Below are 27,825 nucleotides of genomic sequence, written 5' to 3' on the forward strand. Positions count from 1 at the left end.
AGCATCTTCGACAAACTCCTTGCTTCGTATTCGTGCTGCTTGCTGCTGGTAGCTTTTATACCCCCGTCAGCCGTCGCTCCCCCAACATCGGAAAGATGCAAAACGCGAAATGGTATTTACACAACCAGATCTTGTCTCTTGCGGTACCTACCTACAACCGTCGACGACGCCGCGCCGGAAATAGATGATGCCTTCGCCTCCAGCCAGCAGAACAGTAGGTACTTACCAAAAAGACACTAAACTAACTTGCTTGCAATTGCAGCCAGCCATCCCCGATCCCGTTTGGGTTTGGCGCGCTCCGCTCTAGGTGCTTGCTCCAGCCAGTAGTGGGGTTGGCTAATTTATACCATTTACGGTGCAGCAACCGACCGCGAGGGGATTAATCTCTCGCTCCTGGTGCCACCTCCTGTTTCGCGTTTCAGCGCGTGGCTGCACGGCGTCGTCCTTTGATTTGTGTACTCAGCTGGTGTGGCTGAGACCGAAATCCGGAGCGTAACAAAACATTCCCGCGAAGTGAACCGTCGTCATCGTCGGAAGGCAACGCGCAAATGTTTATTTAAATTTTAATTTGTTAAAACGAAGGTAGTTAATTCTTTATAATGACTATTTGCCCTTCTCGGTTGGGGAGCGCTTTGGAAGAGAAGAAAAAGAGCTGGGTTCCTTCCTACCTGGTGGTTTGTTTGAGTGGTGAATTACTACGATGGAATAGCAAGTCGAATTTTCTTCAGATTAGACCGCTCTTTTTTCTGGCTCTACTTTTCCACAGGAGCTTGGACTGAAACAGAGTATCAACCACACCGTTTTCAAGTTTGGTATCCATAGCATTACCCACTAGGCTAACTGAAAATCTACAAGATATTTAAGACTTGTTCAATGCTTAAAATGAGCTTCACGTATAACCCCAATAGCTGCTACATCTCCTTCAATGGTACCACGAGAAAGGCCGAGTAACGTGAAGGTTGATTCCGAGGGTAGATAGTTGGGTCAATATGCGCCTTGCGGAAACATTGCATCTGAGGCAGGTCTTGCCTGGCCATGGCTGCTCTAGGCCGTATCTAGATCGTTTCGGTCATGCGGGTTTTCCTGAATATCCGGTTTGTGTAGATTTAGAAGAAACGGTGGAACGCGTTTTGATAACGACTCCGAACAATCTTGTTCAGACGATGTGTAAAGATTAGTTTGGCTGGAAATAATCTGTGCAACAGACACCCGATCAGGCCAGGTCCACAGGTAGTGTGGGCTTGGGAACCGTCTCCTACAGGCAAAGTAGAAGATAGGGGTCTCCAGTTAGCCTAGTAGTTAAGGCTATGGATCGCCAATCCGGAAACGGCGGGTTCTGATCGGGAAAATTTTCTCGATTCCTTGGGCATAGTGTATCATTGTACTTGCCTCACAATATACAAATTCATTCAATGGCAGGCAAAGAAAGCCCTTCAATTAATAACTGTGGAAGTGCTCAAAGCACACTAAGTTGAATCGAGGCAGGCCAAGTTCCAGTGGGGTCGTAGAGCCACAAAGAAGAAGAAGAAGAAGACAGGATTACACTTTCGACCTACTAAACAACATTCAGACCCGCTTGCGAGTCAGCCGCGTAGTCGCCGGCTAAGAATAGGACTACTAACCGCAATTCAAGGTGTAAAGCGGCCCGTACTAAGGAATGAGTGATCGAAGGGGTGAAAAAGATACTCGATCTTTAACGGAGCCTGTGGGGCACCCCCCACAGTAAGCTTTTTGTTATCGCATTAATGCAGGGCTCTGGCGTGGTGGACATTGTAATCATGAATAACAAATCAAATAAAAACCTGAATCAAGGTGGAAACAGTGCTGCGATCAACCCCTTCGCAAGGAGCGGGTTGATGAGGTCTCCGACAAGGAGGAGCGGTGAGTTAGGCGCTGGGAGTGTGGGACTCCAGTCCACTTCCCGGCAAGCCATCCGGTGGAGGTCATGGACGGAGCGTGGTTGCTGAGGGCCGTCAACTAAGAAAACAAAAGACGGTCCGCAATAGAGGGTGCTGTTCAGCAGCTTGACAAAATTACCGATTTTGCGCCCACTAAGTCGAATATAAGCAAGGACCTGAAAACGGTCATGCTTCGACTTAGGGTGTCGATCGACGATGCCAAGCAGAAGCACGCGGTACTCGCGTTGCTGACTGCTGCAGCGGCGGAGCCTGCAATGGAGAATGTGCCGAAGTTTACTCAAACGGAGGCCTTCTCCTCCTCAGGAAGTCCGAAACAAGTGGAAGCGACTGCTCGCGACAAACGGGGCAAGCACTCGCAGAAGCGGGCGAGGCAGCCGTCAGGTGAGGAGCTGTCTGACGGTGCCCGCAAAGCCAGGCAAATAATTACCCCGAAAGTCGGTAATAATGCCGGAAGGTTGGACCCCAGCCAGGGTTCCCGGAAAGCTGGGAAGAATGGGCCTAAAAAGGCTGGCCCGTCCCGGAACGATGGAAACAAGGGGTTGCGACCGCTGGTGGTCCTTCAGCAGCCACAGAGTAGGGTGAACCAAGGGGAGGACCCTCCTTGGACGAAGTTAGAGCGGAAGAAGAAGAAGAAGAAGAATCCGCCGGTAGAAGAACAGGACGCCAAGCCAAGGCGTAGGAGGGCAAGTGCCAAGCGCGAGAAAGGCGACGCGATCGTCATCAAGACGGAACAGTCCAAGTACTCGGACGTCTTGAGGATGATGCGAAGCGACGCCAAGCTTGAGGGTCTTGGAGCCGACGTACGCAGTATTAGACGTACTCGTACGGGCGAGATGATCCTGGAGCTGAAGCGCCAGAAGGAGCACAAGGGCGCCGCCTATAAGAGGCTGGCAGAAGAGGTCCTTGGGGAGGGTGTGCAGGTGAGGGCTCTGACACATGAGGCGACTCTGAAGGTCAATGGCATTGATGAGATCACCGAAGTGGAAGAGCTCGTCACGGCACTGCGGCAACAGTGCGATGTGCAGGTGGTCGCCGCAGCCGTTAAGCTACGGAAAGGGCCAGCAGGGACACAGATAGCTTTGGTTCAGCTACCTGTGGCGGACGTCAAAAAGTCCGTTAAAGTAGGGAGCATAAAGGTGGGTTGGTGTGTATGTCACCTGACATTCCACGAACCACCAGAGGTTTACTTCAGGTGTCTGGAACCAGGACACAAGTCGTGGGACTGCAAAGGCCCCGACAGGCACAAACTGTGCAGGCGATGCGGCGCTGAAGGTCATAAGGCCCAAAACTGCACGAGTCCGCCCATCTGCATGATTTGTACCGGGAAATCCTCGAACAACAGACATCCGATGGGTGGTCCAAATTGCCCGGCCATCAAGAAAGCCGCAGTGAACAACAAATCACAGTGCAGGTAACGCAGCTGAACCTGAACCACTATGATGCGGCTCAGTAACTGCTTTGTCAGGCAGTTTCTGAGTGGGAGACGTATATCGCCATCATATCGGACCCATACCGAGTACCCGCCGGCAACGGCAACTGGGTTGCGGATGGGACCAGAAAAATGGCGGCGATATGGACGACGGGTAAATACCCCGTTCAGGAGTTGGTGTCTACTACCTATGAGGGCTTTGTGGTCGCCAAAGTAAACGGGGTCTTCTTCTGTAGCTGTTATGCGCCTCCGCGGTGGCCGATTGAGCAGTTCACGCAAATGCTGGACCGCTTAACGACCGTGCTAACAGAGCGAAGGCCGGTGGTAATAGCGGGCGACTTTAATGCCTGGGCCGTGGAATGGGGAAGCCGTTTCACGAACCAGCGGGGTCAGATCCTGCTAGAAACACTGGCCATCTTAGATGTCGACTTGGCTAATGTCGGTACCAGAAGTACCTTTAGTCGAAACGGAGCGGAGCCAATTATTGACGTGACCTTTTGTAGTCCTGGCCTAACAAGTAGTTCGAACTGGAGAGTAGATGATGGCTACACTCACAGCGACCACCTGGCGGTTCGCTACAGTATCGACTACAACAACAGCAGACAGCGGATAGAAGAAGAGGCGGCTAGGCCTAGGCCAAGCCCTCGCAGGTGGAAGACATCATACTTCGACGAAGGGGTAGTTAAGAAGGCGCCCCGCCGTGAGCGAAACTTAATCGGTTTAGACGGCGACGAGCTGGTAGCGGTGCTCTCACGTGCGTGTGATGCGACCATGCCTAGGCGAGTCCACCCTAGAAATGGGAGGCCACCAGCTTACTGGTGGACCGACGCGATTGCGGACCTGCGCCGCGCCTGCCTACGGGCTAGGCGGCGGATGCAGCGAGCACGATCAGAGGACGAGCGAAACGAACGGCGGCTGGTGTTCGCCGCTGCAAAAGCCGCGCTTAAGACCGAGATAAGAGCAAGCAAAAAGGCCTGCTTTGAGGGTCTCTGTCAGAGTGCCAATACGAACCCGTGGTGTGACGCCTACAGGATCGTTATGGCCAAGACGAGAGGTGTGATGGTTCCTACAGAGCAATCTCCAGAGATGTTGGAGGGGATCATTGGAGGACTTTTTCCGCGTCATGATCCTAGTCCTTGGCCTCCTTTCGTAGGACAGCCGGGGACTGGGGCTGGCGATGAGGAGAGGGTCACCGATGTGGAACTTGCGGGGATAGCTAAGTCCCTTAGCGTAGGTAAGGCCCCAGGTCCGGACGGAGTTCCAAACCTGGCCTTAAAAGTTGCTATTGCAGAGGCTCCCGAGATGTTCAGGTCTGCTATGCAGAAATGCCTGGACGAGGGAGTTTTCCCAGAAGCTTGGAAGAGGCAGAGCCTGGTACTATTACCAAAGGCGGGGAAACCACCCGGAGACCCGTCGGCATATAGACCAATATGCTTGATTGACACGGCGGAGAAGGTGCTCGAAAAGATCATCCTCAATAGGGCGAAAATGGTCTTTCAAGCTACCAGTACGGCTTCCGGAAGGGGAGGTCCACCGTAGACGCTATCTTGTCGGTTACAAAAACCGCCGAGAAAGCACTCGAGCCTAAGAGGAGGGGAATTCGTTTCTGTGCGGTAGTGACTCTGGATGTTAGGAATACGTTTAATAGCGCCAGCTGGTCTGCTATTGCCGATGCGCTCTTGCGTCTAGGGATACCGGAGTACCTGTACAAGATTCTCGAAAGTTATTTTCAGAATCGTGTACTACTTTACGACACGGAGGTGGGTCGGAAGTGCTTTCACATAACCTCAGGAGTTCTGCAAGGTTCCATCCTGGGTCCGGTGTTATGGAATGTCATGAACGACGAGGTGTTGAGGCTAGAGTACCCAGTGGGAGTGGAGATTGTCGGATTTGCCGACGACATTACGCTCGAAGTCTACGGTGAAACGATTGAGGAGGTGAAGTTGACTACCGACCACTCGATCAAGGTTGTGAAGGCGTGGCTGCGATCCAGGAAACTGGAGCTGGCTCATCACAAGACAGAGGTGACGGTTGTTAACAATCGGAAGTCGGAGCAGCAGACGGAGATCAGTGTAAGAGAGTGCACTATCCTGTCAAAGCGCTCCGTCAAACACTTGGGTTTGATTTTGATTTGATTCGACGATAAGCTTACCTTCGGTAGCCACGTCGATTATGCCTGTAAAAGAGCCTCCACAGCTATTGCGGCACTGTCCCGGATGATGTCCAATAGCTCTGCGGTGTACACCAGTAAGCGCAAGCTTCTGGCTAGTGTTGCTACGTCCATACTTAGGTATGGCGGCCCGGCGTGGGGCACCGCGCTAAGTACTAAATGCTACCGACGGAAGCTGGAAAGTACTTACAGGCTTATGTGCCTGAGGGTTGCGAGCGCGTACCGTACCGTGTCACACGACGCTCTCTGTGTCATTACTGGTATGGTGCCTATCAGCATTCTTATCAGTGAGGACATGGAGCGCTTTGAAATGCGCGGCACAAGAGGCATACTCAGGACTGCCAGGATGGCCTCTATGGTCAAATAGCAGCGCGTGTGTGACAGTTCCACCAAAGGAAGGTGGACTCTCAGGTTGATACCGAGGGTAGATAGTTGGATTAATAGGCGTAATGGGGAAGTTACATTCCACCTGACACAGGTCCTTACAGGTCATGGTTGCTTCCGAGAGTATCTACACCGTTTCGGGCATGCGGATTCTCCCGAATGCCCAGTGTGCAATGGTTTAGAGGAAAAAGGGAAAAAAGGTTTTGTTCGTATGCCCGCGTTTTCGCACAATGCGTGACCGCATGCTTGCCACATGCGGGGAGGACACAAACCCGGACAACTTGGTCCAGAGGATGTGTAGGAATGAGTTTGGCAGGAACGCCGTTTCAACGGCTATCACCCATATCTTCTGGAAGCTACAGAGGAGGTGGCGCGTGGACTCGGAGAGTGGTTATTCCAGATGCTGTACAAGAGGTGGTCCAGGGGTTTGGAGTCGGCTTCGTAGGTCATACCGGTGCCTTGCGGTCGAGATCGGCCGCGGAGAGGAAGTCCCGGTAGCGGTGCTGTCGTGGCGTCGGTCTACTGGGTTGGATCCGTGCCCGCGGTTGGAAATGGGTCCCCGGCAAGGGTCGGGGCAGGTGGAGACCCTGCTGTCAGCAACCTTCTGGTGCAGCTGATAGGGCCTGAAGGGTAGTGATACCCTTGCTTTCAGCAGGTCAGATCGGATTGCACGTGGGCATCAGTTCTTGATGACTGCAAAGCAGTTGGGCGCGGGCGGGGTTGACCCTGTCCGCCTTCCGAGGACAAAGAGAGTGGCGAGGACCACTCAGGAAACTGGCTAAGCGCCAGCATGTTACCGTGATGGACTCTCCAGAGCGAGTCATCGATGTTCGTTGCTGCTAGGCTACGCAGCTAACCTTGAGGGTGCGATGTGCACTAGCCCCTCTCTGAAGCAATACCTTCTTGGTGGTTCCGGAGATACGTAGGGTTTGGCGACCATAGGAATGGTTTAGTGGGTACGAGGAGAGAGTAGTCCTGGCTTTTACTTTTGTTGTAGAAGACGGCCTTAGACCTACACTACCCTAACCTTCCTGTTAGGGTGTCTGTTGAGCAGATTATCCTCCTACGGTTTAGAAGGAAAAAAACACGACGCCGTCTGCGTCATCACTGGTATGGTACCTCTCGGCATACTTATAACATGGAATGCTTCGAAATGCGCGGCACAAGAAAGAGGCGTACGCAGGACTGCCAAGATGGCCTCCATGGCCAAATGGCAGCGCGCATGGGACAGTTCCACCAAAGGAACGTGGACCCATAGGATGATTCCGAGAGTAGAGAGTTGGAGTAATAGGCTCCATGGGGAAGTAACATTGACACAGGTCCGTTCAGGCCATGGTTGCTTCCGACAGTATCTACACCGTTTCGGTTATTTGGTTTCTCGGTAGAGTTACCCTTGCCTTCAGCAAGTCAGATCTGATTGAACGTAGGCATCAGTTCTTGATGCCTGCAAAACAGTTGGGCGTGGGCGTGGGGTTGACCCTGCCCGCCTTCCGAGGACAAAGGAAGCGTTGAGGACCACTCGGGAAACTGGCTAAGCGCTATCGTGATGGACTCTCTAAAGCGAGTCATCGATGCTCGTTGCTGCAGGCTACGCAGGTAACCTTGAGGATGCGATGTGCACTAGCCCCTCTCTGAAGCAATGCATTTGTGGTTCCGGAGAGACGAAGGGTTTGGCGACCATAGGAATGTTGTGTAGTGGGTCGAGGAGAGAGATGTCCTGATTTTTACTTTTATTGTAGAAGACTACCTTAACCCCATGCTAGCGTAATGCACGCCCAGCGTGCATGTCTGGGTCATCTTGACCCCAACATCTTACCAGGGTTAATTCTAGCGAAAGCGAATCACAATACAGTGAGGATTCGCTCGTTGGGTCACGACTGCGCCCCGATTAGCGAATCGTATTCGTTCGTTGGGGCAACTGACAACTGATCAAAATACTCTATACACACGCAAGTGACGAGAAATACGTCACGAAACACGCACATACTTGCACAAACGTTCTGTACATAGGAACTGCGATGCGACGTCGGTCAGACGTCAAACTCGTTTTGACATCGATTTTGACATTGACAGTGCCTTTTAGTTGGGTTTTGCCCCAGCCAGCGAACATTCAACCATCGAGACAGCCCATCTAACTATCCGCCAACGAACGAATCGGGACTGTATGTAGAAGCACATACAAACAGACGTATCACTTGGAACAAAGTGCGATTAAAATCATGTTCACAAATGTATAATCGCCCAATGCTAATTACGCTGTGTTTCGCAAACCAAATGAGTAGATGGCGGTAGTGAGCAAATGTCAAACAGGAACAAAAAGGATGCGAGTGCCATGAGTGAGAGATTTGCGAACTACAGAATATTTAAACAGTCCGTTAAAAAGGGAAACGATGGGAAGTGGGTAGATTGATACGTCTAAAAAGATATTTGTTTCCGCCCGGGATCGAACCGGGGGCCTTCCGCGTGTTAGGCGGATGTGATAACCACTACACCACGGAAACCGCGTTGATTAGGTTGAACTCAAAACTAAAGCATTTACTCTTTGTACGCGTTTTCTGCACACTCACGCTTGGCTTTGCTTGCTTAGTAGGTACTCCGTACACGCAAGGGAACAGGAAAAGCGTCAAGTATAAATACTTAAAATATCTACCACAAACTAAATCACGCTCTGGGAGGTGTGAAAATCGAATGCGAAACGGGTATTTAATGTACCAAAACAAATTTAATTTATCCTGTTTCGCTGCTCCCTTCGTCGTCGACTACGACGCCGAGGTGGTTGATGCTGCCGGCCGGTTGTCGATGGTGCTCGTGCTGGTCAGTTGAGGTAGTTGCCAAATGATCAAAAACGGGATCTTGCGAAGGAAGCACAACACGATGTAGTCCATGATTCAGTTCGGACTCATTAAGATTGCGACTTCCTGTGAGTGTGATTTTTCTTTTAGTATGCTGCTGTGGTGCAAGTCTGTCATCAGTCGAGAACTATAGTCATAATTATCTACACGACGTCTAAGAAAAATGTGGCGGTTTTAATTTTGGGCAATTTATTTCTTTTGAAGTCAGTGGAACATTTGTTGGTCGTCCATCAAGAGTATCGATTCATGAAAAGAAAAATGTTATAATATAATCTTTGGTTTTCTCCGCACTGCGGAAAATCATATGTAATTTCTTAAGTCTCTATTTATTTCATTGGACTATTTTCATACAAAAGTGTTTAGCGAATAACTAATCGCATTCGTACGGTACAAGTAGTACCTCTGAAAATAGCTAGTTATAAGTAAACGTGATGAAACTTAACAGACTCGCAATTACAGCCTATATTTACTAAAATGTCTAAATCAATGAATGCCAATTATTCAAACTGTCGATCGATAATAGTATTTCACACCCCTGACCGGCTGATCGGATATAAACAATTCATAACTCATCTCGCACCTTACAGATGCAAGCACCCTGCGGTTTATTTCCGATATCTTTATTGGCTCTGTCTTAAAATTTTAAACAAAACTGGATGCGTGGAAAAGTGGCTGAAAGCTGTACAGTCTAATTAAATATAACATTATGATTATTTTTTCAATCTATTGATGGAATTTCAATCATAGTACTGGGATTCCTTACTACTGCCGAAGCACTTTGCGAATTTAGCGCTCATGTCTTCCAAACAAAGTCTGGTGTCTTCTTTGATTTCCTGCATCTTGATTCGAACCTCCTCGCGCATCAGAATGTAACACATGGCCACCAGGCCCATTCCAAGCAACATGTACACGAAATTTATCACCAATTTGGTGGGTTTCCCGCTCTGAGAGTCCAAAATGTTTGCTCCTGGAACCAGATCACCAATTCCGATCTTGCATAAACTGGTCACACAAAAGTACGCCGAATCCAGGTAGGTCCACTTTTCCCACTCGGCAAACATGATCGTCCCGGTGGCGATGTAGATCGAAATGACCCAAAGACACGCCGTCGTTGGAACTATGATTCGCTTCTTCTGAGGAACACCGCTTCCGTCTTCGATGTTCAAGTCATCATCTTGACTGTGGCTGCACTCGTGAAGCCACGTGTACAGCCATTTGAAAGTAGACGCTAGCACCTTGCCCATGTTCATGAAGTACAGAATGTACAGTGGTATCCCGAATGTAGCGTAGATTACAGTCGCACCTTTGCCCCAAGCCGTCCGGGGAACCATATTTCCATAGCCAATCATTGTGAACACGGCCAAACAGAACATTAGAGCAGCCGGAAAGTTCCACACCTCTTCCGGGTGTCTGCCATCGTAACCTTTCCGAATAGCTTCCGCAAAGTCGTCCTGATACCGTTTCAGCACGATATCTGCTTCCAAGTGCCAAATCGAACTGTTGAATAAATTATGCTGCTCCGTAACGTCCCACAGCTCCGCCGCACAATTCCGCCTCAAATTTGCCACATACTCGATCAACGGGTTCGGTTCCTGCGTTTCAATGGACATGAAACTGGCGGCTCCAACCAAAGCGTACACCACGATCAGTCCTCCAACGCCGACTTGGGTGCACATGAACGCGATGAACTTCCGACAGCAATCCTTCACCTTTTCACGCGGATCACTGGTGGTCGTCGAGGAAGATCCCCGACTCCGCACGGACGATCGCTGTCGATTCATCTTCCCACCGGCTTCTGGAAACCTTTCTCAACTAGAATGTTTTTGGCTTTGCAGCTCTTTTCACCGAATGCACGACAATCACAGTTCTGCTTAGTCCTCTTTCTCCACTAATTATAGACGCAAATAAGCACCATCATATCGGAGAAACACACACATTTTTCTAATCTTCTCTTCTCTCTTCTGTGGTTCACAGCGTTTCTCCACGATTTCAGTCTGAAAATACGCGTCTCTAATCATAACATGTTAGGTTTGGCTTTTCTTCATTTTCCCTACTTGTGCGAGAGAAAACATGGATCATTCTAAATTTGAACGCATTTTATGAGAAATTTATGAGAAGAAGTATTATATTTTTCTCCAAATTAACCTTTATCCCGCCTATCTGACAGTTGGGTCTTCGGTTCAGGCTTTATCCACTAGGCGACACCTAGTGTAAACAAAATCAAATACGTACTAGAATACGTATATATTGAGACTTCCATGAGCTAGAAGTATACCGTTTTCAGCAAAGGTGCTCAGCAGGTTAAGAACTATCTGGCAACGGCGACCATAGTTCGAAATTCTTCCGGTAGAAGACGCCAGCGTCAAAACGTTCAAACACCCATATCTCAGAATTCTGACATGCCAGAATGATGGTGCCTTCGTTCTGCAAAAATGTTCAGTAAGCTTGGATATATGCCGTTTCCAGCAAAGCTTTTCAACAGTTGAACCTTTCAAGACGCGCGCCATTTTGTTCCCAAAACTGCAACTAGCGCTGTATACGTCAAGCGGGTTTGTCAAGTTTGTTGGTAGTGTTGTACATTTTACAAGGGCGCGCGTTCTGAAGGGTTATGGTGAAGATATAACGAAGCCACAGCTCGATTTTCCAAGAGCACAAATCTGAATGAACCATAGGTCGGTTTACTCTGAAAAATTGATCGATCGGTTGGTCACAACCAGCGGGTAATAAATCGATCAACTTTTTAGCGTAAACCGGCGTTTGGTTCTTCAGAGTTGTGTTCTTGAAAATTCGGGCTGTGGCTTCGTCTTATCTTTACCTTAATAACCATCTGGCAACGCATGTCTTGGGCCCAAAATTCTTCCAGTGTCAAGACCGTTGAAACCCTTATATCTCAGTAGAGAAAAATGCAACGATTGCTCAATGCACATTTCTACAGCGATTCCTTGCCTGGATTTCCCACGCATCTAGAAAAGCCAAGAAATTTCTTGCGATATGTGTACTTATGTGTACATATGCTACTAATAAACTACCAATGAATATAAACCAACCATGCTGTGTGTCGATATCGCACACATGATACTGGGAGAAGTGACAGCAGTAACAGAAAAACACGGGAAACCTTGGAGGAATTCTCTAAGAAACCCTGGAGAACTCCCTAAAGGAACTTAAGGAGATATACCTAAAGGCAGCGATGTCTTTTCACACTGGAAATGTGCACAGTGCAGCTCATTTTCATATTAAAACGGCTCATACACTGAGGGACATGCCATCCCTGCCTAGAGGAATCCAAGAAGAAAATGTTTGAGGGACGCCTACAGAAATTCTTAGAGGAATTTCCGACATAATCCCTAGAGGAACTTCTGGAGCAATGTCTGAAAAAAAATCTCGGAAAAATTCCTGAAGAAACTTCTGAATGAATTCCAGGATAAATCCTAGGTGCAATCACTACAGAAATCCCTGAAAAATCCCAAGAAGATCAACTAGGTAAATTCGTAGTGGAACTTTTATATTTTTTCCCCGAAGAACTCTTCGAGAAATTCTTAGATAATCTCCTCGGAAGTTTACTTAATGAATTACTGATAGAATGAATCCATAAAGAAATTTTTGGAGAAATCTCTACAGAAAACCCTTGCAAATTTCCTGAAAAAATTCTTGGATACACCCCTGGAACTCCTAGTGGAATTCCTATACAAGTAATTGGAGAAATCAATATAGGAATTACCGCATAAACCTCTAGTGGAATTCCTGGATAAATCCCTTGCAGGTTTTCTGGAGGAATACCTTGTGTGGGTCTCCAGTTAGCCTATTGGTTAAGGCTATGGATCGCCAATCCGGAGACGGCGGGTTCGATCCGGTCGGGAACATTTTCTCGACTCCCTGGGCATAATGTATCATTGTACCTCACAATAAATATACAAATTCATGCAATGGCAGACAAAGAATACTGTGGAAGTACTCAAAGAACAAGGCCAAGGCCAAGGCCAGGCCAAGTGCCACTGGGAACGTAGAGCCATAAAGAAGAAAAAGAAGAACCTGGTGAAATTTCTGAGGAGAAAACAGGGGGGTAAACCAACCCCCTGAATAGTGGAATCCCTGGTGCGATTTCCAGGATTAATCCCTGAATGAATTCTAAGACGAACCCATGGACACATCTCTGGAGGAATTCCTGGAGATATCGCTAGAGCAACTCTGGAGGAATTCATTGATTAATCTCTGCTGGAATCCCTGGAGCTATATCATGAAAAACAAATTCAGAACAAATGTATTGTCTTTTTTATCAACAAACCAAACCAAATTCTCAACTGATATATAGTTCTTAGCTTACTGAAAAACGTTGCTGCAAACATCATTCTATCATAGGCACTGTCCAAAAAATACGTAACGCTCTAGGAGGAGGGGAGAGTACGACCAAGCGTTACGGTCCATACACAAATATTATGATTTTCATAGCGTTACGGAGGGGGATGGGGTGGATTGAAAAACCATGTTTTAACGTTACGTAATAAATGGACGCTGGCTACCAGCATTCGGGGACACAGATGTTTTGACGCTGGCGCTGCACAGCTTTGCGGAAAAATCTCTAATCAAGGTCGCCGTTGCCAAATAGTTCTCTACTTGGCTGAACAACTTTGCGGAAAACGGCACATTCCTAGCTCATTAGAGATTCGAAATATTCGGGAAACGCGGGAACGCGGTGCAGTTTCAGCTGCTTGATGGCGCGCGTCCTGAAAGGTTAAGACAAGACATAATCAACAATAGTACGCCACAATACTCGGTTTGTGGCTGCCGCTCTCCATCCTCGGTCGCGCCCAATGCTCGCCAGGTCACGCTCCACCTGGTCCGCCTATCGTGCTCTCTGCGCTCCACGCCTTCTTGTGCCAACCGGATCAGTTGCAAACACCAGCTTTGCAGGGTTGTTGTCCGGCATTCTTGCAACATGCCCTGCCCACCGTATCCTGCCGGCTTTGTCCACCTTCTGGATGCTGGGTTCGCCGTAAAGTACAGCGAGCTCGCGGTTCATTCTTCTCCGCCACACACCGTTCTCCTGCACACCGCCGAAGATCGTCCTTAGCACGCGTCGCTCGAAAACTCCGAGTGCTTGCGGGTCCTCCTCGAGTATGGTCCATGTCTGGTGCCCGTAGAGATCCACTGGTCTTATCAACGTTTTGTACATGGTGCATTTGGTGCGTGGGTGAATCTTTTTCGACCGCAGTTTCTTCTGGAGCCCGTAGTGGGCCCGACTTCCGCTGATGGATGATGCGCCTCCGAATTTCACAACTCACGTTGTTGTCAGCCGTCAGAAGGGATCCGAGGTAGAGGAATTCCTCCACCACCTCAAAAGTATCTCCGTCTATCGTAACACTCCTTCCCAGACGGATCCGGTCGTGTTCGGTTCCGCCTACCAGCATGTACTTTGTTTTTGAGGCATTCACCACCAGTCCGACCTTTGCTGCTTCGCGTTTCAGGCGGGTGTACAGCTCTGCCACCGTTCCAAATGTTCTTGCAATAAGTCCATGTCGTCCGCAAAGCACACAAATTGACCGGGTTTTGTGAAAATCGTTCCCCGGCTGTTGAGCCCGGCTCGTCGCATCACACGTTCCAGAGCGATGTTGAAGAGTAGGCATGAGAATTCATCATCATGTCGCAGTCTCCGGCGAGATTCGAATGTACTGAATACTTCACCCGAAATCCTTACGCAGTTTTGCACACCGTCAATCGTTGCTTTAATCAGTCTTGTCAGCTTCCCAGGAAAGACGTTTTCGTCCATGATTCTCCATAGCTCTGCGCGGTCGACACTGTCGTATGCCGCTTTGAAGTCGATGAACAGGTGATGCGTTGGGACCTGCTATTCGCGGCATTTCTGGAGGATTTGCCGTACGGTAAAGATCTGGTCCGTTGTCGACCGGCCATCGATGTGGCCGGCTTGATAACTTCCCACGAACTTATTCGTATTAGGTGACAGACGACGGAAGATTATGTGGGATAGCACTTTGTAGGCAGCATTCAAAATAGTGATCGCCTTAAAGTTCTCACATTCCAAATGGTCGCCTTTCTTGTGAAAGGTGTGTGTCTGTTTGGTCGTGCATTTACTTTGCTTTCTCGGTGGTGACGAAAATTCCCGCGCGCTCCAACTCAAGTCGGTCTCGCAAAGTCATTCGGTCGGGTCGTGTGTGTGCTTGGTCCAGCATTTAGGGTATCGCGCTACTTGGGCGGTGGCTTCTATATTCGTCTGTTTGTCACTATAACTCAGTCAATTTTGAACCAATTGACTTGAAATGTTGTACACGGGTAGATACTATACCTATCTCACCACATTCCAAAAGTTGTGCCAATTGGTTCAAATTTGACTGAGTTATAGTGGAAAACAGACGAATATAGAACCACCGCCCAAGTGGCGCGATTCCCTACTTTACTTTCACGGTGGTGACGAAAATTCCCGCGTGCGAGTGTGATTTTGGTGGCGAAGTGAAGAGGCCGCGTCGTCATCGCCGTCAATTTGAATGTGCACATCGTCGTACCCGTGTATAGTTGTAGCGGTTCAGTGTGGTTTCGGAGAAGAGGCCAGTTAGTGGAAGATGCTGCAGCACATACGCACTGGACACTTCGAAGGATGTTTATTGGTGAGCTCTTTCCATTTTATCATAATAATTAATGCTAAAGGATGTATAAAATTCTGCTCTGGTTTTTGTGTATTTATCTAATATTGAAAAGTTCGTCACGTCATGTGTCGGCGCTAGTTTTCAATGCACATTCAGTTGATAATAAATATTTTTCTTTTATTTTTCGCATTTACACACAAATTTGAATGGTTCGTCATCTTTGGTGTCGACATTTGTAATATTTTAGTCAAAATGAATAAATGTTTTGACTCAAGTAAAGGTTGCATGAATCAAATCACTTACCAAAGTGAATCCAAATCATGTGACTCTCCCCTCCCCACTAACAAAAACTCCTTCCCGTGACAGTCGTGGAGAAGATGAGGTTATCTCGGTCTCTAGTAGCAACGTACGTCACACTAACATTCCTTTCCTTCCTCGATGACCGTAAGGACGTGGCCAGCGCCGTTATTGACTAATAAAGTCTGGAATTCTCGAACTGTGCACATTGAAAGCGGTAGCTACTCCTAAGCTCCGTTTGTTGGTTCCATGTGCAATTTCGATTGTTCTGGTCAATCACGGAGTAGCAACTACGAATTGTACGGTCATCTATGCTCATGCTCATGCTCTCCAAATGGTCGCCTTTCTTGTGAATGGGGCAGATTTCCCCTCCTCCGGTAGCAGTTCGGTTTCCCCGATCCTGACTATCAGCCGATGCAGACAGTTGGCCAACTTTTCTGGGCCCATCTTGATGAGTTCAGCTGCGATACCATCCTTACCAGCTGCTTTGTTGGTTTTGAGCTGGTGAATGGCATCCTTAACTTCCCTCAGTGTGGGAGTTGGTTCATTTCCGTCCTCCGCTGCACTGGCGTCGTCGTTTCCTCCGTTGCCGTGGGCACCCGTGCCTACGTTCTCCACGCCGTTCAGGAGCTGATCGAAGTGCTGCTTCCACCTTTCGATCACCTCACGTCCGTCCGTCAAGAGGCCTCCGTCTTTATCCCTGTATATTTGGGCTCGCGGCACGAAGCCGTTGCGGGATGCGTTGAGCTTCTGATAGAACTTCCGTGTTTCTTGGGAGCGGCACAGCAGTTCCATTTCTTCACACTCCGCTTCTTCCAGACGGCGCTTTTTCTCCCGAAAGAGGCGGGTCTGCTGTTTTCGCTTCTGTTTGTAACGTTCCACGTTCTGTCGTGTCCCTGGCTGCAGCATTACCGCCCTCGCTGCGTTCTTCTCCTCCAAAAACCGTTCTGCACTCTTCGTCGAACCATTCGTTCCGTCGACTCCGTTCCACGTACCCGGTGGTACTCTCGGCTGCGTCGTTGATGCCTGCTTTCACTGTAGGGGCCTCATCGAGCTCGCCCTCGTCTGGCAACGCGGCCTCGAGATTATGCGCGTATGTTGAGGCGACATCCGGTTGCTTCAGTCGCTCTAGGTTGTACCGTGGCGGTCGCCGGTACCGTACATTGTTGATGACGGAGAGTTTTGGGCGCAGTTTGACCATCACCAGATAGTGGTCGGAGTCGATGTTGGCGCCACGATAGGTCCTGACGTCGATAATGACGGTGAAGTGCCGTCGGTCAATCAGAACGTGGTCGATTTGAGATTCCGTCTGCTGTGGTGATCTCCAGCTGTAACGATAAGGGAGGCTGTGTTGGAAAAAGGTGCTACGTATGGCCATATTTTTGGAGGCGGTGAAATCAATTAGTCGTAGGCCGTTTTCGTTCGTCTGCTGGTGGGCGCTGAACTTACCAATCGTCGGTCTGAATTCCTCTTCCCGGCCTACCTGAGCGTTCAAATCTCCTATATGATCTTGACGTCGTGGCTTGGGCAACGATCGTACTCGCGTTCGAGCTGCGCGTAAAATGCATCCTTGTCATCATCAGTACTTCCGGAGTGTGGGCTGTGCACGTTTATTATGCTGAAGTTGAAGAATCGGCCCTTGATCCTCAACCTGCACATTCTTTCGTTGATCGGCCACCAACCGATCACCCGCCTCTGCATATCATCCATCACGATGAAAGCTGTTCCCAGCTCGCGTGTGTTGCCGCTGCTCTGATAGATGGTATGATTACCTCTAAACGTTCCCCTATGAATCCTGTCCAACACACCTCCTTCAGCGCTACGATGCCGAACCCGCGGTCCTTCAGTAGATCAGCGAGTATGCGGGTGCTCCCAATGAAGTTGAGAGATCGGCAGTTCCACGTGCCGAGTTTCCAATCACAAGTCCTTTTTGTTCGCTGGGTCGTTGCCGTTGGTCTCGGTTCGTATTATTCAGTTGCTGATTTTCCGTTACAATGTTTTTTATGGCTGGCTCGTAGGGCCTGACACCAAGCCCCTACTTTCCGGAGTGCACAGTTGAGCAGTTGAGCGGGGTTGGTTACCCGAACTTCCCTAAGGTTACTCATAGTTTCCGGCTGGCACCACGAGGAGGTAGGGATAGGAGTTGCTGGGCAGAGGCTAGTGGATCACAATGGGATCTGAATTACGCAGCATACCCAGCCTTTACCGTGCACCCGTCCCCACTCACTCCTTAATGTGAAACATCAAGAAATCCCTTGCAATTTTTCATACAAACTTTATAGGCACAAATCTGACGAACAAAGCATCGAGCCAAGCCGCACTTGTTTTTCCTGGCTTTGCTCACTTGCAAAAAGAGGCAGCTTTTACAAATCGAGAGCATTTGTTTACGAATTTTCAAGATTGATGCTCTTGAAAACGTGAGTAGGGGACCAAGTCGGCCATTGTGGCAGCCATATTTGTATTCTCTGAAGTTTCTCCTTAATTCAGCACTGGATATTAAAAATTGAGAGATAAGAGCATAAAAAACTGTTCCCTGCCACAATTTCGGGATGCATACGTTAGTTTTACAGCACTTAAGCGGGTAGCACCAATCTGAAGCCGTGGCTACAAACGGTCGCGTTTGACAGCGGTCTCGCGTGTCGATCGTTTTTTTACAGCTGAAAAAAAAATGATTCTGCTGATAGTGCTACGCCTCCCAGCAATGACAAAATTTTATATTTTGGTGAATCGCGAGTGAATAATAGAAAAAAACAGTTAAAATAATTAAACATTTTTTTTGGCGAAGTAGTTTTCTACCCGCGGCGCGAACCAAAAATTTTGTAGTGATTTTGGGTCATCCCGTTGCGATATTGGTGCGTTTTTTTGTCAATTAATGCACTGCAGTCGCGTGGTTGTTGAATATGTCGTGCCTGTTCAGATCTCGAGTGTTTAGCTGGCAAGAGTTATGGAGGATTCTGCCTTTAATGTGCTCTATTGTGAAAAAATCAAATCAGGTGTTGTGCAAATTTGGTCGGAAACATCATAATGACACGCTGGCATCTCGATAGATTCCTTCCCTGATATCCCTTCCCATCTGCATAACGTATTTCTTATCGTTTCAAAGAGCGAGCAATGGCGCTTAAGAGCAACATTAACGGCGGCTACTATTCGAGCAACCCGCGCAGCGCTACCATTTTGACTTAACCACCCTTTTCCACACCGGTAGCAATCAAATTAGTCACCTTGATTCGTATCGGGAGGGCTGTCATATTCCCATATAATTTTTTGCAGCGCAACTGTCCCGCTACTATATTTGGTCACCCACTCATAGCGCTACTATTTTGCGAGCGCATCCAGCAGCGACCGGTAAAGTTTGCTGCAATGATGGAGGGCTGCCAAACGGGGTATAGAAGCGCACCGTTAAAGGTGCTCTAAGCCTAGGCTTGTTAGCCAGGACACAGTGTAAATGCCTGTGCCTCATCCCTGAAGCAAGATGGCCCAAGGAGTGACAAAATCTTTTTAGCTACGTCACTCCCAACGTTGGTGTTTAAACATACTAAAACACTTACACTCACATGAACACATCTGCATATACTCTTCAAATACACTCACAAAATCTTGTCGTATCACTCGCTTATAGTGAACCCCAAATCAACCCATTCCAAATATCCAACTCCTTGACACCTATGGGGGCGCCGGTGAGTCGCTGGCCTTTCATAAAGTAGGTGTCATATCATCACATCCTTTCCTATCCTCGTAACGGAGAAGATGGGCGTGGCCGGCAATGGAAGTTCTCATGTCTTTTTACTTCAACCTCTGATTGGATAGCTATTCCTTCCCAAACAGCATTCCATAAGCAATTAGAATAGGAGTATTAAAATTTAACCATGACAACTTTCAGTATGCAATCTACGAATTACACCGTTACCACGCAACGCAACTTAAGCGGCTAGCACCAATCTGATCACAAACAATCACAGCTGAATTCACAAGAAAATCATTTGGAGATTTTGACAATTTGTATCGGAAAAGGATTGTTTTATCTACCTTCTGACGCAAGAAGTAAATCAAAAATTTTCAATCTTTTCAATCACTGTGATCAGTAGGTCGCAATACACAGTTACAGAAAACTTACTCCAAGGTTCAACATTTGAAACACGGTAGTCTATCTTTCCATCTATTATAAATTTGATTGTGTAACCATTCAGCCACATTTATAAAACATGCTGCCTACACTCCATTCTACTAATACATATTATTTTGTCGTTCCAGGTCAGTGCAGCACTATTTCGGCAACGCAACAGGTAGGTGAAAATATGTTTAAGTTTTGCCTCAGCGGCTTTGGAGTGAAAATAATTTTATGCAATTCAGTAACATAATTTACATTTTATATAAATCATTTTGGTATCATAATGGCCAATTTTTCCGAACTGGCTCATTATGCTACTGAAATGAGTGGCATAATGCAAGCCTCGTTGGATAAATGTACGATTCGTGCTGAAAAAATAAACTTTTTGCAACTCGTTACATAAATAACTATTAAAAAGCTGATCGTAAATCACAATAAATAAATCATCGAAAGTAATATGGTATGTAATACTAATCATTCATTTACGAAGGTGTATTAAGGACAAACGCCTTGAAATCCCGCTTCAATAGTGCATCAGAACTTCAGATGCACAAATCTCAAGAAGCAAGCTTCAAACAACAGTGTATTACATTATTCTGTTCTTGCTCACTTGTAATAAGCTTAAAATGAGAAGCTCAGGTGCACTGGTTTTGTTTACAAAGAGATTTGTGCCTTCGAAATCGTGAGTAGGTGTCAAAGTCGGCCATTGTGGCGGCCATTTTGGGATTCCAACAAGTCTGTCCTTAACCGTCAATAATTATATCACTGGAGACGTTTCAGTGCGTTCAAATTCGGAATGTTCCATGCTTCTTCTTGTAAACAAGTTCTTCTCAGCCAGAGCACGTGCACATATAAGTATTGGACTAATAACACTCTCGTCGCCACCAGCATCTTCTCACTAGCCGTAATATTTTCTCACTCTCTCGGAATTTTCCTTATTGATGGAACTGTCACTTGCTTCCGAGGCCCCACATCAAATTTGTTCCATTTTCGGACATCTTCGCAGCGATCTGCGCGATCGCGGAATGCAATGTATCACTTCCAGCCCTTTGGTGCCCGACAAGCACTGATGGATATTCGCAACTGTTGATCTCCGAACTAGTTGGATTTGCGCCGATGGATGTCGTTTTGTCCGCGACGGAGCTCGATCGCGGTGACGAAAAGGACAGAATTCGGGAAAACGCGTTTTCACTGATGTAAGTCTCGTTCCGAACTGGGAGAGCTGCCGCGGAAAATTTACCACGGTTTTATGAGTTTTCCACTTGAGATGTTTTGGGTGCAGTTGTGTTGGTGAGTCGAACCCGGATGATTGCGCGAGTTAGGAATATGTACAGCCGAGAGCTAAGTGGCGTCCTGCCGTTGACCACCAGAGCAGAAGGCGCGAGCGCTGTTTGGAGCTGTCGAGATCGTAAAGCTGGAAAATTCATATTGACAGTTATGAGTTGGAATAAACATAATTATTTACGTCATTTTGCTATCCAATGTGGGGGTGTGGAGCATAATAGAGCATGTAAAATTGTATTAAACACTAAATTTAAATTATTTTTTTTAGAAACAGTTAACCCACGAACGATCGCACTGTTATATTTTGTACAACACGTTGAAAAAATGTCGCTTTAAGTGTTCAGCATTAGCGTGGTACTGGCTGAGATGGGCAACCGGGCGAGTTACGGAAGGTTGACAGTTGGTGTATTATGATTCCTTGCCTAATTTGATGCTGTTTGAACAAACTCCTGGAATCATTCGAGGTATTTCTACAGGATATTTTTCCAGGAATTCTTTCACAAAATTGTAGTAGAGATTACTCAAACATAAATCCAGCAATTCTTTTGAAAAATTCCGCAAAAAATCTTTTAGAAGTTCATTTAAGGATTCCTTTAATAACTCGCCCAAAAGATAATGCAGACATGGATTCCTTCATATTTTATTCCAGAAATTCCCACTGAAATTCTCCCTGGAACACGTTTAGAAACCTCTCCTGGGATTTCCTAAGGCATCCCTCATGTGATTGCTTCCGGAATTCCATCTGGGCTTTCTTCTCCATGTATTCCTACACGAATTCCCCCAGGAATTCCTTCAGGGATTCCCTCAGGCGTTCCTCCAGGGATTCACTCGGGAATTCCTCTAGAAATTCCTCCATGTATTCCACTAGAGATTCCTTCAGAAATTCCTCCAGGGTTTCTTCCAGCGATTCCAGGAAATTCGTCATGGAATGGATTCTTCCGGGAATTCTTACAGGGATTTTTCATGGGATTTTTCCAGAAGTTCTTCTAGAGTTTTCTGTAGATTTGCTCTAGAAAATTCTTCAGTAATTCCATCAAGGATTCCTCCAAGAATTCCTCTAGGAATTCCTCCAGGGATTCCTTCCGCAATTTATCCGGAAATTCGTACAGGGCGTCCCCTAGAGATTCATCTTAGAGACATTCCTCCGGAATCTCCTCTAGTGATTCCTCCAGGAATTCTTTCAGGCATTCCTTTAGAATTTCATTCATGATTTTTTCTAGATCTCCAGGAATTCCTCCGAGAATACCTTCATAAATTTCCCCCGGAATTCCTCCAGGAATTGTTCCAGGTATTCTTCCAGGAACTCCTCCATGAAATTCTCCAGGGATTCCTACAGAAATTTTTCGAGGAATTCCTCTTCTAGGGTTCCACCAGAGATTCCTCCAGGAATCATTCAGGAATGTCGCCTCCATGGATTCCCACAAAAAATCCTGCAGGGATTTCTCCTGGAATTACTGTAGAAATTCTCCCTGGGATTCCTTTTGGAATTCTCTAAGGCATTCCTACAGGCGTTCTTTTAGGTATTCTTCTAGGAATTCTTCCAGGCATTTCTACAGGAATTTTTCCCGGGATTTCTTTCGGGCATTCCTCCTGGAAATCCTCCTTTGCTCAGGGATTCCGTCAAGAATTCTTACAATAATTCCTCCAGGGATTCTTTCAAACATTTCTCCAGGGGATCTCAAGAATTCACCAAGGTAAGACTCTCCCTGGGATTCCTCCGGGCATTTCTGTAGGAAATACACCCAAGAAGTCCTCTAGGCATTTTTTCTTCACGCAGAAAAAAGCATGATGAAATCAAAAAAATATCAGGTAAATTCAAATAAATTGTCAATTTGTTCTGGCAACAAAAATAAAACTGTTTGGAGCAAATCGAACGTCACATTTGAAGCAAATTCAATCCATTTTTGAAACAAACATGTATCTTCTGACAGGTTATGTTATAAACAAATGTAAAAAAAAAGTGTTTTGTGGCAGGTCGGCCCTACGGAAATATTTGTTTTCCAATTAAATTTACAAAGTCATTTCCTTCTCTAGGAAAACCCACTTCCCGCGTGACACTTTCAATGCCAGCATCATGTAGATAACATACGCTCCCGAAATCAATGGGATTTCGTGGAAACTTTTGGTGAAACTTGCCTTTTTTTGCAAGAGGAAATCATGTTTGTTGCTGCAGCTGGAACTTGAGTTTTGTTTATGTTCTCGACGGCGGAACGGGGGGCTCTTCAATGGGTATTGTAAAAATCAATATGTAATTGAGTTAGTTTTAAAAATTAATATTTTAGTTTTACAATTTTTATCAGTTTACCGAATAAATATGAATATTTTTGTTTCAAACGAACGAAATTTGTCTCCGTGATTGAATTCTCCCAGAAATTTATTTTTGAATACATTCCAACGATTCGTCTAGGAACTCCTTCAGGTAGATTCGTAGATTTTTCAAGGATTCCTGTATTAGAGAGTTCTCCGGGAATACCTCTAGGAAATTCTCCAATAATTTCTTCAGGGATTTCCTTCAGGAATACCTAGAAAGTTTCCTCCAAGCCTTTTACGAGAATATCTTCAAGAATTCTTCCTAGAGTTCTTTCGGGAAAACGTCAGTCAATTGACAATTCTACAGGATTACGCCTCCAGTTCCGCACTCTGCGAAAGGTCCGCAAATCGTCCTCCACTTGTATTGTAAAAATCAATATGTAATTGAGTTAGTTTTAAAAATTAATATTTTAGTTTTACAATTTTTATCAGTTTACCGAATAAATATGAATATTTTTGTTTCAAACGAACGAAATTTGTCTCCGTGATTGAATTCTCCCAGAAATTTATTTTTGAATACATTCCAACGATTCGTCTAGGAACTCCTTCAGGTAGATTCGTAGATTTTCCAAGGATTCCTGTATTAGAGAGTTCTCCGGGAATACCTCTAGGAAATTCTCCAATAATTTCTTCAGGGGTTTCCTTCAGGAATACCTAGAAAGTTTCCTCCAAGCCTTTTACGAGAATATCTTCAAGAATTCTTCCTAGAGTTCTTTCGGGAAAACGTCAGTCAATTGACAATTCTACAGGATTACGCCTCCAGTTCCGCACTCTGCGAAAGGTCCGCAAATCGTCCTCCACTTGACCGACCTACCTAGCTCGCTGCGCAGAACGTCTTCTTGTACCGGTCGGATGCTTCGTGCCCATAGTTGACTACCGTTCTAATCAGCGTTTTGTGGATAGTTAACATCATGTGACCGCAAACTTTGTTCGATCGTAGAGTTCTGCGGAGTACAAAATAAGCTTGATTTCCTGCCACAATGCGCCTCTGAATTTCTCTGCTGGTGTCGTTGTCGGCGGTCACCAGTGAGCGCAAGTACACGAATTCTTCAACCGCCTCGATTTCATCACCGTCGATAGAAATTCGGAGTGGCGGGCGCGGTGATTCCTCCCTGGAGCTCTTTGCCATCATGTACTTTGTCTTCGATACATTTATGACTATTCCGATTCCCTCCTCTCTCTCTCTCTCCTCTTCTTGGCGTAACGTCCTCACTGGGGCAAAGCCTGCTTCTCAGCTTAGTGTTCTATGAGCACTTCCACAGTTATTAACTGAGAGCTTCCTCTGCCAATGACCATTTTGCATGCGTATATCGTGTGGCAGACACAAAGATACTCTATGCCCAAGGAAGTCAAGGAAATTTCCTTTACGAAAAGATCCTGGACCGACCGGGAATCGAACCCGTCACCCTCAGCATGGTCATGCTGAATACCCGTGCGTTTACCGCCTCGGCTATTTGGGCCTTCCGATTCCCCTTGTCTTCTTTCTTCAGTCGGAGGCACGCTTCCGCCATCGATATCGTTCCAAATTTGCGAGCTATAATATCAATATCATTAGCGAAACCAAGCAGCTGAACGGACTTCGTAAGAATCGTTCCACTCGTGTTAATCTCCGCTCTACTTATTACACCCTCTCTAAAGCAATGTTGAACAGCAAGCACGAAAGATCATCATCTTGCCATAACCCTCTGCGAGATTCGAAGGGACTCGAGAGTGTGCCTGATACTCGAACTACGCAATTCACTCGATCCATCGTCGCCTTGATCAATCGCATCAGTTTATTCGGGAATCCGTATTCGTGCATAATCTGCCATAGCTGTTCTCGATCGATCGTATCATACGCCTGTTTGAATTCGATGAACAAGTGATGTGTGGGCACGTAGTATTCGCGGCATTTCTGCAACACCTGGCGGATCTGCAACATCTGGTCCGTTGTAGCGCGTTCACCCATGAATCCAGCCTGATATTGCCCCACGAACTCTCTTGCAATCTGTGATAGACGGCTGCATAAAATTTGAAAGAGTACCTTGTAGGCAGCGCTCAGTAGTGTGATCGCGCGATAGTTCCCGCAATCCAACTTGTCGCCCTTTTTGCAGATGGGACACACGATACCTTCCATCCATTCCTCCGGCAATACTTCCTCCTCCCAAATCTTGGTAATGACCCAGTGTAGTGGTCTCACCAGTGCTTCTCCACCGTATTTTAGAAGCTCGCTTAGTAGTTGATCTACGTATTAGATGAGCGACGGTGAGGCTTAAATCCTTATGAAACGGGATGTACAGGGGATGGCCAAAATGTTTGGGATATGCAACTTTTTTTGTCTCTCACAAAAAAGTTCAACAAGCTATAACTTTTCATAGGGCGCATCAAAAAATCTCAAATGTTGACTGTGCTGTTTGTCAACCTATTATGTGTGCATCATTGGTACAAATTTGGGCTCGATTGATTAATATTTCGCAAAGTTAGAAGCGTTCGGGTAAAACACTATTTTTCAAAAAAACTCATTTTTGAGGTGTCATATCTCGGAAACCAGTGAACCGAATTGAATGAAATTTTGAACGTGCACTAACAATATGTAAATGCTTCACAAACTATTAAAACATAGGTACTTTTTAAACGTTGAAAAAAGTTATCATGGATTGACACTTTTTGGATTTTTCTCGAAAAAAAGTTTCTTTTGTACATCAATGTATCAATGTGTACCAAGTATAACTTAATTCGCCGTGAGAAAATATTACATTTTATAACGTCGTAATAAGTATCAATATATTGTTGATAAACGTTATAAAATTCATTCAATTCGGTTCACTGGTTTCCGAGATATGACAGTTCAAAAATTAGTTGTCTAATAATAGTGTTTTACCCAAACGGTTCCAACTTCGTGAAAAATTAATCGATCGAGCCCAAATTTGTACCAATGATGCACATATAATAGGTTGACAAACAGTCAAAATTTGAGATTTTTTTATGTACTCTATGAAAAGTTACAGCATGTTGAATTTATTTGTGGGAGAAAAAAAGTTGCCTATCCCAAACATTCCTGTATTTCTTTGCTCCCCAATTAACAGTTTCGTTGTCCCACATGACGAATATTTGAAATCAATGGCATTTTCAATCTCGGAAATATTGATCACGACCAATATCACGACTCATTCGGTAACTGTATGGACGTATAATCGCGGATTTGTCGGGTCAGGTTGGGTCTATTTTCCCTTCATTCTCAATCATGGATAATCTTGACAATAATTTCCTTAAGTTTATCTGAATATTTCTCTCCAGGATTGCTGAAAACTGTTTGCAAAATAATCATTCTGCCTTCTCCGAACCAACACGTTGCTAACGCGTTGTCCGTTAAGGACTTTGATATTTGCCTTTTTCGGACCAACGCTCCTTGGCGTTGGTCATTGATTCTACTTCCTTCTTCGAGCCAAGATATTGCCAATGTGCTGCTCGTTAAGGACTTTCATCACGTTGTCATAAAAGGACTTTGTTATATTGCCTTCTCCGAGCCAACACGTTACTACCCAACTAACATTTATTGTGAATGTAAACGTCAAGAAAGCGTCCTTAATACGGCTTGATGCTGAGTTACTGTGTTGTACATATGGACGGAAGCTTCTATGCAAGCCCTATACCAATGAATCTGGCGAACTTAATCAGCTTGTACATGCTGTGCGATCAGCTTCTATGCCACCTAGTCATAGCTCTTTTCTCGGCTCCTATGTAACCACTAACTGAATAACATCTTGAGAAGGCGCTTTTTCAGCCTTTTCGCAGTTGTTAAATAATAGTTTTACGGCATCCCCAAATTAAACGATTAAATATAATTAGGTTATGGATACCGCGACGCAATACATGTGGAACTGGAATTATTACTTCTAAAATTGAATAATTAAAGTACTTGCCGCTACTTGGAATCGAACACCCGATCTCCGTATCCACTGGTCCCGATGATGTCCACACTGCCACACTGCTATATATAAATAACATAGAAAATAGCCCGTTTTGTTTTACTCCAGACAAGGCTTCATAATTGTGCCACAAGAAACGTTACCCAACTTCATCTTGCTGTAAAAGCTTGTGAAACGTCAAACGCAATAATGTTTACATTGAACAAGCTGTGTGGTTGCGTCAACAGATTCTTCTTCACAGCTTCTAGCTGAAAGAGTGTTCTTTAAACGGTACGAAGCGCTGCTGTTTTGTGTTTTGGCAACATTACAAAACGTACTGTATAAAAGCAGCTGTTGTAGTGGCTGGGACTCTTACTCGCACATCTTCCGGCTGGGACTCTTATTTGCACATCTTCCGGCAAATCTTCCGGCATTGAAATAAAGTGCAATAGAAGCAACCCAAATAATTTCATAGCGCATACATGGATAGCTTCAAGAATTTGTGTAGTAGCTATATATCCCGCTTAAAGTTTGTTTTGACAATAATGTTTATATCCGACAAGCCGTGTTGGTAAACCAACAGTTT

The 27,825-nt window shown here is 46.1% G+C and overlaps 2 protein-coding genes and 1 non-coding gene across 4 annotated transcripts in view; 1 reads left to right on the top strand and 2 right to left on the bottom strand.

Annotated features, from left to right (window-relative positions):
* LOC115260636 (mitochondrial protein C2orf69 homolog) overlaps nucleotides 1-27,825 on the top strand; it is a 111,292-nt gene that overhangs the window by 56,738 nt on the left and 26,729 nt on the right. Inside the window, exon 2 of the mRNA XM_029861703.2 lies at nucleotides 19,902-19,933. The gene's annotated coding sequence lies outside the window, so the exon portion shown is untranslated. The remainder of the gene's footprint in view (nucleotides 1-19,901; nucleotides 19,934-27,825) is intronic.
* Nucleotides 8,331-8,403, bottom strand: Trnav-aac (transfer RNA valine (anticodon AAC)). Its single transcript has one exon. It is a non-coding gene; the product is annotated as a tRNA-Val (tRNA).
* Nucleotides 9,332-21,736, bottom strand: LOC115261967 (TWiK family of potassium channels protein 18). 2 transcript variants are annotated; one of them, XM_062845506.1, is made up of 2 exons: nucleotides 20,678-21,736; nucleotides 9,332-10,748 (listed from the first exon to the last, which is right to left on the bottom strand). In XM_062845506.1, the coding sequence occupies exon 2, from the start codon at nucleotides 10,533-10,535 to the stop codon at nucleotides 9,492-9,494; it is 1,044 nt and encodes a 347-aa protein (XP_062701490.1). In that variant the 5' UTR covers nucleotides 10,536-10,748; nucleotides 20,678-21,736; the 3' UTR covers nucleotides 9,332-9,491. The 2 variants fall into 2 exon arrangements, with proteins under 2 accessions (XP_062701490.1, XP_062701489.1); XM_062845505.1 differs by having other exon boundaries at nucleotides 9,332-10,804.

This window comes from Aedes albopictus, chromosome 1 (genome assembly GCF_035046485.1).
Source record: "Aedes albopictus strain Foshan chromosome 1, AalbF5, whole genome shotgun sequence".
NCBI classification, from domain to species: Eukaryota; Metazoa; Arthropoda; class Insecta; order Diptera; family Culicidae; genus Aedes; species Aedes albopictus.

What these genes read in the sequence shown, in the direction of transcription:
- LOC115261967 (XM_062845506.1), bottom strand. Translation starts at nt 10,535, where the DNA reads ATGAATCGACAGCGATCGTCCGTGCGGAGTCGGGGATCTTCCTCGACG.